This window comes from Daphnia magna, linkage group LG7 (assembly GCF_020631705.1).
Source record: "Daphnia magna isolate NIES linkage group LG7, ASM2063170v1.1, whole genome shotgun sequence".
NCBI lineage: Eukaryota > Metazoa > Arthropoda > Branchiopoda > Diplostraca > Daphniidae > Daphnia > Daphnia magna.
The window spans coordinates 7,473,432-7,485,912 of NC_059188.1; the positions used below are offsets into that span (position 1 = coordinate 7,473,432).

The 12,481-nt window shown below is 43.2% G+C and overlaps 2 protein-coding genes across 2 annotated transcripts; both read right to left on the reverse strand.

The window, feature by feature from the left end:
- Nucleotides 1-9,306: 9,306 nt before the first annotated feature.
- On the reverse strand, nt 9,307-10,588 carry LOC116928170. Its single transcript, XM_032935279.2, has 4 exons — nt 10,468-10,588; nt 10,058-10,408; nt 9,719-9,986; nt 9,307-9,645 (listed from the first exon to the last, which is right to left on the reverse strand). The coding sequence occupies exons 1-4, from the start codon at nt 10,548-10,550 to the stop codon at nt 9,544-9,546; spliced, it is 804 nt and encodes a 267-aa protein (XP_032791170.2). The 5' UTR covers nt 10,551-10,588; the 3' UTR covers nt 9,307-9,543.
- Nucleotides 10,585-11,085, reverse strand: LOC116926875 (THAP domain-containing protein 1-like). Its single transcript, XM_032933801.2, has 3 exons — nt 11,079-11,085; nt 10,713-11,030; nt 10,585-10,643 (listed from the first exon to the last, which is right to left on the reverse strand). Exons 1-3 carry the CDS (start codon nt 11,083-11,085, stop codon nt 10,585-10,587), a joined length of 384 nt encoding a protein of 127 aa, XP_032789692.2.
- Between the last annotated feature and the right edge of the window lie 1,396 nt (nt 11,086-12,481).

Sequence of the window (12,481 nt, forward strand, 5' to 3'; positions counted from 1 at the left end):
CGGCGCCGTGTAGCCACTCTGATATTAGTTTATCAGTGCTTTTTCCTTTAAAGATTGGAATTGTCTTTTTGTCTTCTCTGGAGAATAGCTCTCCTAGGGCCTTCACTATTGGCTGAGTGAATTACCTGTTTACTTTCTTCGCGTCTTCGTCGTCCTGCTCAGTTGTTGGAATATCGTCATCCTTGGGATTATCTTTGGTGGTTTTCGTGAACGTTTTTCCCGAAGTGTCCTCGTCGTCGTGTGTTACACCCATGTCGACCAACGAAATCGTTGGTTTGTTCTATTTCCAGCTCGTAGTGGAGTGACTTGTCTCCACTGTCTGTCGGCAAGGTCAGTTCGTTTATATCTCCCACTTGTTTGGTTATTTCTTCTGGTTCGTCCTCGTCTAACCTTGAGTCGTTGGAGTCTTTAGTCTCGATGAATTTAACTTGAAGTTTTTTGTATTCTTTCACCCGGTTTTCTAGAAATATTATTTGATTTTCTTGTCCTCATACCCGATCTTGTAGTTCTTGAAGGTCTTTTTCGAGGTTCTTGTTCTTCGAAGTAAAATCTAGCAAGTTTGTCTTTAAATTGATATTCTCTGTTGAAGCCTTGTCGAGTCTGTCTGCCAAAACTTTTATCTCTTTCTGGAGCTGCTCTGCTGTTTCTGATACTTGTTTTATCTGGTTTTCTGCAGTGCTGAGTTTCTGGATCAGTCTGGTCATCTCTCCTTCAAGTTTGTTAATTATTTCTTGCCCTTCGGTCTCGACAGCTGCGTTGTTTTCCTCTTTTCTTTTGAGAAGATTCTGCAATTGGCTCTCGGTTGCTGAGGTTGGTTCAAGGTTTTGTTCTAGGTCGGCGATTCGGGAATTTGCTTTTTCAAGGGAGTTTTTCAGAGCCTCGTTGTTTTCTTGAAGTTCCTCTAACGAACTGCTTAAAGTGTATTTGAAACATTTTGCCTTCTTTTTGTTACTCTCCAATTTTTTTTACGCGTTTGAAAGTTCAAATTTTATCGTAGATATGTGTTTTAAGTCTTCAATTAGTGCAATTACTGACTCTTTCTGCAATACACTGATGGTACCGAACAAGTGTTCGAGCGAGTTCGAACGAGTGTTCTGGTGTTTCCACCTTGTGCGACTATATCGTCTTTGAGTTTTTTAGTAGCATTTGCAATCGTTTCTGCTGTTACACCATCTGTTACTCTTAAAGCTTGTTCTAGAAAGTAATAAGTGTAAAAATGCAGCGAATTTTGCGTCGCATGACTTGCTTCTTGTTTCTGTGTTTGTAACTTTTGGATATTTTCAGTTGTTGAGATTGTCTGGTATGATTTACTTCTTTTTAAGTCTTGCTTAAATTCTAAGTCTATTAAGGTCTTCCAATGGTCCAAAAATTGTTCTCGATGGTGACTTAGGTTGGGGTCTTGGTCGGTTAAATCAGAATCTTGTAGTACGGGGTACTAAGGTAGTAGTGTGTTCTCGTTGAGAGCAGTCTTTTGTACAGGTGAATCAAACGGCATTCGCTTACCTCGATGGTGTTCCGATTTCAGTTGCTTGAAGACTTGGTGATAGCAGCGTAGAACACTTGCAGCTGGCAAATGAAGCGCAAATCAGAAACTTTTCTTCCAGAGTCTCGTTGTTATTCTTGACAGTCTCGTTGTTATTCTTGATGGTCTCGTTGGGACCTCCAAATGTAATAGTTTCTAGACTGTGTATTTGCCAGTAAACTAACTCTACTTAAGACGATACAACCATGCACTTATATACCAAAAGATTGAAGGTTAAGAAGGGAGGGGTTTACAAAAACTTTTACTTTATCATAAACTATTATCCTCAGGGAAGGTTGCATTCGTGACGACCTTCTTGCTGGGTGGGGCTGCTGTTGCTGGGAGGAGTTTCTGCGGTCTATTGCACCTACAAGAGTGCTTGGAAAGAGAGGGCTATTGTGCAGAAACAAGTGGACGAAAGGCTGAGCCGAAGTGTAATTGAACGTTCAACAAGCCCGTGGGTATCTTCTGTGGTCTTAGTGAAAAAAAAAATGTAAGTTGGCGTTTTTGTGTCGACTATCGCCGCCTCAACGCCACATCAGTAAAGGATGTTTACCTGTTGCCGAGGATCGAAGAGACGTTGTTACGGATGGGAAACGCTAGCAACTTCTCGACGTTGGATCTGGAGAGTGGGTACTGGCAAGTACCACTAAAGGAAGAGGATAAGGTCAAGATGGCATTTGTCACCCCCGAAGGGCTTTATCAGATTCTGGTTATGCCCATCGGGTTGGCCTCCGCACCGGGGACGTTCCAACGCATGATGGATTAGGTTTTAACCGGTCTGAGATGGACGATTTGCCTCGTTTACCTGGACGACATCATCATCTACGCGGCTGATGCGGAGGAACACACATGGTGCGAGTGCGACAAGTGTTGACCACCCTGCGGAAGGCCGGGTTGAAAATTAAGCTGGTGAAGTGTCAGTTTGGGGCCAGCGAAGTCAAGGCCTTGGGCCACGTCATTAGAGGGGATAGGGTTAGGCCTGACCCAGAAAAGATAAATGCGGTCGCAAACTTTCCTTCTCCGTCGACCCTATGCAAGCCGAGTGAACAGTTGAAGTGCGTACTTAGTTTTGTGGGGCTTTGCTCGTATTATCGCCGGTTTATTCCTCAGTTTGCACACACAGCCAAACCCCTGACGGACATGTTTAAAAGGGTGGTTGCTTGGTGTCGGAAGAGTCGCAAGAAGTCAGCTTTGGGCTGATGAAGCAAACTCTAGTGAGTGCGGCCACTTTGGCCTATCCCGATTTTACAAGGCCTTTCGAGATACACCTTGACGCCTGCGATTACGGTCTGGGAACGGTGTTACTGCAACGCGTAAACATCATCGAGAGGTCCCTGGCCTACGCGAGTCGCCTCTTGTCTCCAAGTGAGTCGAATTACTCGATCACGGAGAAAGAGTGTCTCGCTTTAGTTTGGGCCGTCAAGAAATTTCGGAGTTACGTATGGGGAATGGATACTTTGGTGGTGACCGATCACCACGCTCTGTGTTGGCTTCTAACTAAGAAGGATATATCTGGACGTCTAACTTGCTGGAGCCTTCAGCTTCAGGAATTTCTGCTACGGATCATACACCGTAATGGAAGACTACATACGGATGCAGATGCGTTTTCCCGCTATCCGGTCGACGCACCGCAGGAGTTGGACGAACAGCTGCATTGTACTCTAGGTGCCTTCAGTGTGGACACTGAAAGTAAGAGTGAGTTTCAGCATGCGCAGCAAGTGGAGTGGGACCAAGTCTTCGCGGGGCTGGAGAAAGGAAGGAAATACAGCCACTATCGCCTTAAGGACGGTCTGCTGTTCTAGACCAAGGACGTTGACGACGGCCTCCTACTAAGGCTATGTGTGCCTCAATCCTTTAAGAACGAGATAATGCGCTCTTGCCATCATGACATTACCGCCGGCCACCTAGGTGTCACTCGTACTCTTGATAAAGTTAGGGATAGATACTACTGGTGGGCCTTGGCCGAGGACGTGCGTTATTTTGTGCGGGCGTGTCGGGAGTAACATTCCCGAAAACCAGTCTACCAGCGACCAGCGGGGTTTATGGAAATTCAAAGGAATGAACGTCCATTTGAGAGACTGGGGATGGATATTCTGGGACCTTTTCCGCTGTCCAAGAGTGGGAATAAAAGTATTGTTGTAGCCGTGTATTACGTCACCAAGTGGGAGGAGACTCGAGCTTTGCCTTCAGCAGATGCGTCGGAGGTGGCAGATTTTTTGGTGAAATGTGAAATGCGTTGCTTCACTGCTAAGGTAACTCAAAAGGTGTTGCAGGCCCTGGAGACGAACCATCGTACGACAACGGCTTACCGTTCCCAGGCCAATGGTTTGGTGGAAAGGTTGAACCACACCCTAGCTGACATGCTGTCCATGTATGTCAGCTCCGACCATAAGGATTGGGACGAGTCGTTACCTTTCGTAACGTTTGCTTACAACACCAGCCGACATGAAAGCACGGGACGAACTCCATTCTATCTGGTGTACGGAAGAGAAGCTGTCTTCCCCATCGATGGCGCTCTGAATGCAGATCCGAATTTGGTACCTCCACCTGACCGGGATCCGTCTGAGTGGGTGGTGGAACGTCTTCAACAGGCCCGATTGGAAGTACAGGCTCGCACTGCTGCTGTGCAGCAGAAGCAGAAAAAAGTTTACGACGAGGGCCGGAGGGAGGCAACGACATATCTGCCTGTAGAAGAGGTACTCATCTACAAGCCAATCATAAAGGTAGAAAAATCTGAGAAGCTTTTACATCGTTGATTGGGACAGTACACGGTCGTACGACAAACCAACCCTTGTAACTACGAGCTGCGGCTGGGCCGAACGGTTAAAATAGAAATCGTTCATGTGGAACGTATGAAACCGTTCGTCGATTGCGTAAGCATTCCGACGCCGGAACAAGAAGCTGCCGTTGGAAGCTCATCGGGAGTCCGCGGACCTGAACTAAGAGGAGTGAACCGGAACTCTCCGGCTGACCCTCCCGCTGCACGTGATGGGCCGCCACATGCTACAGCCATCGCACCCGAAGGCGTCGGCCTTCGACGCTCTACAAGAATACGGGTACCGAGAAAAACATTCTTATTGGCCTTTCCGTTGATTTTTTTACTTGCCGTAATCTCAGGTCTGGGTCCGGTAGCTGCCAGTGAAATCGTCGCCTATCAAAGGGTGATCTTCAAGTTGGAAGGAGAATTAGCCTTCTCCGACTCGGAGTGGGTCGTGGTGACGGATTTTACGTTTGATCTAGCGGACCAAGTGATAAAATCGTTATACGAGTGGTTAGACATTCGAATCAACGCCATGTCCGATCACTACGACGGACCTAAGTCTCAGTTCAAGTCTCGGGCACAAGAAGAATTCTTGAAGTATCAGAAGATTCATCAACGCTGGAACAAACTAAAAACAGCCGTCGGTGTACAAGAGTCCAGAGTGAAACGTGGCCTAGTGGATGGAAGAGGTCGACTTCTTAACTGGCTTTTTGGGGTCTCTACCCAAGAAGATCTTGAACACGTAAACGACCGGATCAACAAGCTTTCGACGGAGACAACATCCATTGTGCATGCCCTGGAAGTTCATGGCACTTACATTAACGAGACGCGGTGGGAAACTAAGGCAAGTGGCGACGCCGTAGCCGAACTACAGACTGATTTTGCAAGAATCGAACGAGAGGCTTGTAAAATTTACAAAAATTGGACAAGTTGATGAAAGAGATCGAAAGACAATGGATTGCCACCACGAAAGTTGGAGATGCGTTCCGTCAAATTGGGTCCGCCGGGGGATGGATCGAAGAGGTGATGGATAATTTTGCTGTTGGATTGGCTGTTATGGCTATGGAACGTCTACCAGCTACCCTTTTTCCACCGCTGCAAGTTCAAGCCACCCTTAAGGAAATTAAATCTATCCTGCCGTCAGGACGGTCCTTGAGTCCATCCATTCAGAAGGGCGATGTCTGGAAGGTGTACACTGAAGCTAAAGTAGTCGTGGCCACGGTTAATAATGGTCTTAGAATTTTTATTCATTTACCTGTTTTTGAGTTTCCTTTTCGTTTTACACTCTATAAAGTAATCAGTTTGCCAAGCCCTATAGGCAATGCCACGCAAGGTGCATAATTTTATCCTCTTTCACAATTTCTAGCCGTAGCAACTGATTGACAAGCTTTTCTAGAGTTATCAGCAGACGATGCATTTCGTTGTTTAATGTCACCGACTTTAATTTGTCCTATAAGTAGCAAGGACGAGGCCCGTAGTCGCACCCAGTGCACGACTCATGTTAAACCTTGGCTTTGCCAACAAACTGTATATCTGGGCCATAGGAGGTGGGGTTATTCAATTGTGTAGTAATTAGAAATGCTCCATTTCAACGGTGTTGACCTTGTATTTCACAGTTTCTATACCACGCAAAAAACAAAATGAAACAAAAGAAGGTAGGCTTCTCCACTCCTTGGATATCGCCTGGGCCTCAGACTTTTTTAAGCTCTTACCAAGCATAGTCATGGCTAGATCAAGCTCTGTCAGTAGTGAAAGTTCCGTAGGCGTTCCGGATTCACGGGTTTCTCGTAGCCCGTTATTGTCAGTTCTAGACAATCACCACCCGCTCCGATCGACTTCGAGACGCCCACCTAGTGACCGAAGTAGATCGTTGGAAGGAAGCCGCTCATGCTCGGTGCATGGAAGCCGCTCACGCTCTACCCATAGAAGCCGTTCACGCACGGTGCGTAGTGACCGCTCGAGGTCCAGCAATGGGAGTCTTTTGCGCTTGGTGCTTCGAGATCATTCCAGGTCACGCCAGAGAAGCCGCTCTCGTAGCAGGCGCCATGATTGATCGATTTCTCACGAGATGTGTGCGACCAATCGTGCACGGCGTGGATCGCCGGAAGAAGTGACCCGCACCGAGTTTAAGGTTGATAGGAATTCGACTAAGCACGTGCGGAAGCTGTTAGCACGTGGTGTCAGCTCATCGGACTCCCGGAAATTGAGAGGACACTACAAGCCAAAATTCGAAAGTACCTCTTTTCAGCTGAAGGCCCCCATGCTCGATTCAGGAAGGAGTATAGAGAAGGAAGTAGTCCTATGGCTCTCCATAACCAATAGTCGTCCGCCGCCACCAGTTGGCAGCACAATGACGTGGAGGGGAAGTTTTTGCCGTAGTCTTATGGGAGCTCATGGGAAAGAATAGGAAAAAAAAGGAAAAAATGTGATAATATACCTGAAAGTCGATAGTCATATCGTTTAATACTCTCGTGGTTAAAAGGCATGTTATGAAATCATTTTACATTAAGCAATGAATGCATAAATAAAAATATTAGAGTTTTTTCTCTTTCCGTGTCGACTTTTCTTTCACTCTCTTATCTTCAGTGATTTTCAGTCTTTTTTCTTTGGCAATGCACTTCATTCGCGTGCACATGAAATCCATGATAATGTTAGTCATGAAGACTTGCATGTGGTCTTGACAGCTTATTTGCGGCAGTTGGTGCTCTACGAGCGAAGTGATAATGTCTGTGAATGAGTTTGGACGAAAAATTTGACCAATATCAATTTTTTTCTGAATTTCCTTTTCCACGACTTTCAAGAGCATGAAAAGGTTAAGCGATGCAAATTTCAGATAACCTTTGCTTTTTAGTTCCGTTAAATCTTGAGCGGCGAAATCTTTCGGCAAGGACTCGAGTCCACCTTTGACAGAGTCAATGCAAGTCATGCACTTGGAACGCTTTTGGATTTTGTTAACCATGTAACCCCCAATATAAAAAATAACATTATCACTTGTGCTGGCAGTCTGACTAGAGTTCTGCAGCTCTGTTTCAACTTGGACTGTAATTCCGTCCAATAATAAATCCTTTACAAATTTTCGAAATGCATCTTGCTTCTTCTTGTTCTCTTTGTACCCACCTTTAATCCAGTCGTGATAGTTAGTTAAAACTGTCAGCCTTTCTTCAGAATTCAAGTCAGATTCGTCGTCAACGTTTGCTCCCATCAGAATTTTTTCGTCGGATAGTACAACGCAATCATGCGAAATAGCTGAAGGAAAGTTGTGGTGGTTGGCATTTCGTTACTTCCATTCGCTACACGAATGATGCCGAAGAAGCGCTATTTAGGGAAACAGTAAAATCAATAAATTAAGGTAATTAAGGTTAATTTTTAAAAAGTACCTCAAGGCAATCTTGATTGATCTTTCCTGTTAAAATATACTTGAAGCCACTGGCGAACAAAGATGCTGCAATATCCTTCATTGACTTTATTGTGATTCTCAGCGCTTTGAGCGTTACTAAAGAAACGAATGGTGGCGGAAAATGAGGGCCAAATTCAGTTTTCTGCCTCTTTTCACATTGTTCTGTTAAAATAAGAAGTTCCTCCATGTCATGGAAAGCCTGTCATAAGTTCCATTATTTTCATATATTAAATTTAAAAAAGCATAAGAAATGTACCTTGATCATATTTTTCAATGCGTCTGGCGTAAATCGATTTTTACAACATCTTGAGTTCATAAAATCAAATACTTTATCCAATAACAAAAACAACTGTGAAATTATTTCTGTGTCTTTGAATCGTTTGCGCACATTTTCACTGCCGTGAGTACGAAACCAAGTGAATCCATCTGCCACTGATTTCGAGAGAAGCTATTAAAATTTCATAAAATTTATTAGCGTTGAAAATTGATGTTAGTAAATATAGAATAGTACCTGGACAACTAATCGCACGTTCATTTTCTGCATTGGCTTTGGCCACAAGTGCGAATTCGTTAATCTGGGACATACTCTTTTACCGCCGCCGGAAACCAGCGCATCAATATTATATAGCATATGCAGCTGTCGTCTAGAAAATAACTTCCCTGCCACCTATATAAGTTATTAAGTTATGTATAACAAGAAAAACCACTTGAAAAAAGGTAGTATACTAAACCTGAACATCTCCGTGATTGAGGATCTGATTCCGTATACATTTGAAAGCATGTGGTGGATCTAGGAAAAAATAGATCACTTTTTCCACTACGGTTGGGTGGGGCATTGAGTTGGTAATCGATTCTTTTCCATCGCGGCTTTTAACAATTGAAATGTGAGCTTTCATCCAAACCGCTTTGTTGTTCTGTGCTCCATCGCTTGTTACGGCAGTAACGCGAGCTCCATGCTCTTCAAGGCGGATAATACCTGCTAAAAGCAAGCGAAACAAATCTTGTCCGGGAGCAGCACCTTTGGAAGCGAAACAGCGAATGGCTGGACCCAGTTTCCTAACAATGACCGAAACATAAAGACTACGGCGTGATCTGCTAGTTCCTTATCCAAATTCTTGTCAGTATTTTCTTCATTCTTGTCAGTATTTTCTTCATTTTCGTCTATCTCCTCCGCGATGTGACCGAGGTCTACTCTTCCATCGAATGCGAAAGATTGTGAACTGAATTGAAAATTCTCTGCAATTTTGATTTCGTCAAAGGTTAAAACGCCTAAACGTTCTGTTGCACGACATTTGCTCAACATCTTTTCTATGGCTTCTAATGCCATTTTGTTGAATCCAAACTTGCATGAAATTGAGGAAAGCATTCTTCCTAAAGTGGTAGGATGGGGTAGAGGAAGCATCTTTATTTCCCGTAGGTGGTTATAAACCCCCGAGCTTTTAATCCGCAGCATAAGGCATTCCAATAACCACTCGGCATCGTACCTCATTCCTTTCTTCTTGCCTGACGCCAATAGCTTAGCTTGATTAATAAGTAGTGTAACTGTCGCCTTTGCCTACAAAAAGAGTATTTAGTTAATAAATTTTGAAACAATTAAACGACTTAGGTTGGTGTAAAATATTTATTAATCAATGAGTAATAGTACATCTGTATATCGTTATTACCCAAAGAAAATTGTTTATACTATTCATTTCATAATAAATAAGTTTTTGAAATGGAAGTAGAGTACACAATAAAAAAGTTTTTAAACAAGAAAAGCTTGTAAAAAGACGTAAAGGAATCGTTCAGATTTGTGTCATTTAGATGTAAAGTCTAGAAGTTATTAGAAAGAAAGAAAACAGCAGTTCCAATAAGGAATTCCTAAACTACCTGATGTCCTAACGGCATTAAATACTCTTGGATAGTCTCTTCTTTAAAATTTGACACATCAATCCGTGCCTGCTTGACTTCAGCTTGCAGCCTCTGTATGAATATAATAATAATATGAATAGCATGAGATCAATGAATGATAGATGAATGAAATGAAAAATAGTACCTGAACTCGGAGTCGTTCATGGGCTAATGCCTTTTCCCGATTTCTCAGCCTGCTTTTGACGAATTTCAGATCCTCGATAAGTGCCTCTTTACACATGAACCTGTAGGCCTTAATTTTCCTATTTTTCCTTGGAGATTTGTTTGTTTTGGAAATGGACTTAAGCAACAGTTCTTTTGCACGCATCCGGAGTTGTCTTCGGGTTACACTTTCCTTAAAAAGGTGACACATGGAGCAGAGAGATTTTCCATCTTCACACAAGTTAAGGCACCTATGATAAAAAAGCGACAGAATTTTTTAAACATGGTTAAATTACTAATTACTTATATGGTTTACACATACTGTTTTAAATACCAAGAACCATTAATGAGACAACCTGTTGAGACTTCTTTTGCGCAGGCATAGGAAGCAACTTTAAATCCCATACAAACTTTTTTTTTGTGAAAAGAATCTAAGATTGCATTGATGTCAGAAACAGTCTCAAACGGCACAGGATTGCTAGGACCAGGTAGTAGTTTCCCCAGCATGAAGAAAGAAACAGATTTTAAATTAAAATCGACTGATATGGCCTTCATTACAAATGGCACTTCGGTTGTAGGATTGAGCAGCATTTCACAAACTGCTCGTTTTTTTTTCTCAAGAGATTCTGCTTTTTCAACCTCGATCCATTCAGGAGGACATACGATATTCTCTCTGTAGGATATTAATTACATTTATTACTTTATATCAGACACACCTAAAAAAATTTTTACCTTGTTAAATCAGGATCAGCAACAAAAAAATGGGTCAAGGGTGATCTCAGGAAAATCGAAATCACCCGAACCAACTTCTTCATTATCGAAGGTGGTAGCTTCTGGGCTGGGAAGGACTCATTCTTTGGGAGGTTTCCTTTTCGGTTTCTCTTTCTTTGACAGATAATCTGGGCATCCTGAAAAGAAATAACAATTACTATTTCAATTGACAATGCATCTTAATTGTAAAAGTATTTGCAACTTACCAGGCCATAAAACAGGTACAGCTCCTGGTCTTAAATGTTTGTTAACGGTCTGCAGTGCATTAACGTCAGATGGTACACCATTACACAATCCAAAGTAGGAGTTCTGGATATCTTCTTGTAGGAAGTGTAACGCACAGACATCAGAGCTATTACTCAACTTGAATTCTTTTCTTGGTAAGTTGTGTTGCCACTTCTTCAACAATTCTTGGTCTTTGGGGGCTGCGAACAGTGCTCGTTTTGGTCTAACTTGATTTGCTTCACCTTTCTTCAAAGGGTATCCAGTTCTACAGCCTGGAGCCGCACATGTCCTCACCATTTCTATGCGAAATATTTGAAAAGTTAATATTAAGAACATATAATTGTCACTTTTCATGGCATGAAAACAATAAGAACGAAATACCATCTTCTTATTTGGCTCTTTAGGGTGGTTTCAATGATAGTAAACATCAGTTATCTTAATAGTGCCAGATAGGAAATTTAATGTAGATTGTTTTAATATAAATAACTATTCTTAAGCTAAAGAAATAACTTCAATTTTGCAATAACATTACCTAAAATCTTCGGCTGTCCCACACAAGTAAATAGGAAAACAACTAAAAATTTCCCCTCCACGTCATTGTGCTGCCAACTGGTGGCGGCGGACGACTATTGGTTTGACTGCCCTGTGTAAAGGGATACTAACTACTTTCTCCTCTATACTCCTTCCTGCTCGATTCTTCGATGAAGAGGCGGCTAGTCGCAGTTCGAAGTGGAAACGATGGAAGATCGTCATCTGCCAGGTTGAACGATCCTATGGAGAAAACATTGACCGAGATCCAGCTGAAGATTATGGATAGCGTACGTCCTCTGCTTCACCTGAAGGAAGAACTAGGCTGTCTAGGTGCAAGTCGTTACCTAAAGCGAGCGGCGAACACGGCTCTCAGTTTGGTGGGCAACGCCTTTGCAGACATCACAAAGAGGCGTAGGTTCAATGTTTTGAATCAGACAGACAACAGATATGTATCCTTGCTGGAGGAGAAGGATCGGTTTTCCGTGCGGGAATCTGAAAATCTATTCGGACGTCATTTTTTCCGTCCAATGGTGAAAACAGCACAAGAGGGAGATAATTTAATGAACATGAATCGCTCGGGTGGTCATATCAGTCATGCCTCCAATGGATGTAACCGCGGTAGATCTGGTTTCGACGGACGCTCCAGCGACAGACTGCGCTTCAATAGCAGAGGTGGAGGTTACTCCGCGGGAAGTAACAACGACCACCGTCTCGACAGGTATGATTATATCGCCCCAGTGTCAGTGTCGTATGTATTTAGCATAAGTATCCCTTTCGCGGGGCGGGTAAAATGGTTTGTGCCCATGTGGCAATCCCTGACTAAAGACCCGTGGGTTTTGGATACTGTGACAAATGGCCTGTCTCTGGATTTTAAAGAAAGGCCGGGAATATCTTTTTTTTTCTTTTCCCCTTTCATGAGACCCGATCAGATCGAGATTTGCAGAAAGGAATTGATGGAAATGGAGGAAAAAAGTGCCTTGGTCAGGGTTGGCTAAGCAGATCGCTGCTTTGTGAGAGGGTTTTCGTCGTTTCAAAATCGGATGGTGGCTCACGGACCATAGCTAATTTGAAGCATTGGAACCGTTTTTTGGTTTACAGAAAGTTTAAGATGGAAGGCATTTCAAATTTAAGAGAAATTCTCTTTGGAGGGGAATGGCTTACTAAAATAGATTTGAAGGACGCGTATTTTTCTATTCCGGTAAACGCCCACCACCAGCCT

Excerpts from the sequence above, each read along its gene's own strand:
- LOC116928170 (XM_032935279.2), bottom strand. The coding sequence starts at position 10,550 with ATGAAGAAGTTGGTTCGGGTGATTTCGATTTTCCTGAGATCACCCTTG. Across the intron at positions 10,409-10,467 it reads GCTGATCCTGATTTAACAAG|AGAGAATATCGTATGTCCTC; the intron begins GTAAAAATTTTT and ends AATATCCTACAG. Across the intron at positions 9,987-10,057 it reads GGTTCTTGGTATTTAAAACA|GTGCCTTAACTTGTGTGAAG; the intron begins GTATGTGTAAAC and ends TTTTTATCATAG.
- LOC116926875 (XM_032933801.2), bottom strand. Across the intron at positions 10,644-10,712 it reads TGTACCTGTTTTATGGCCTG|GATGCCCAGATTATCTGTCA; the intron begins GTAAGTTGCAAA and ends ATTTCTTTTCAG.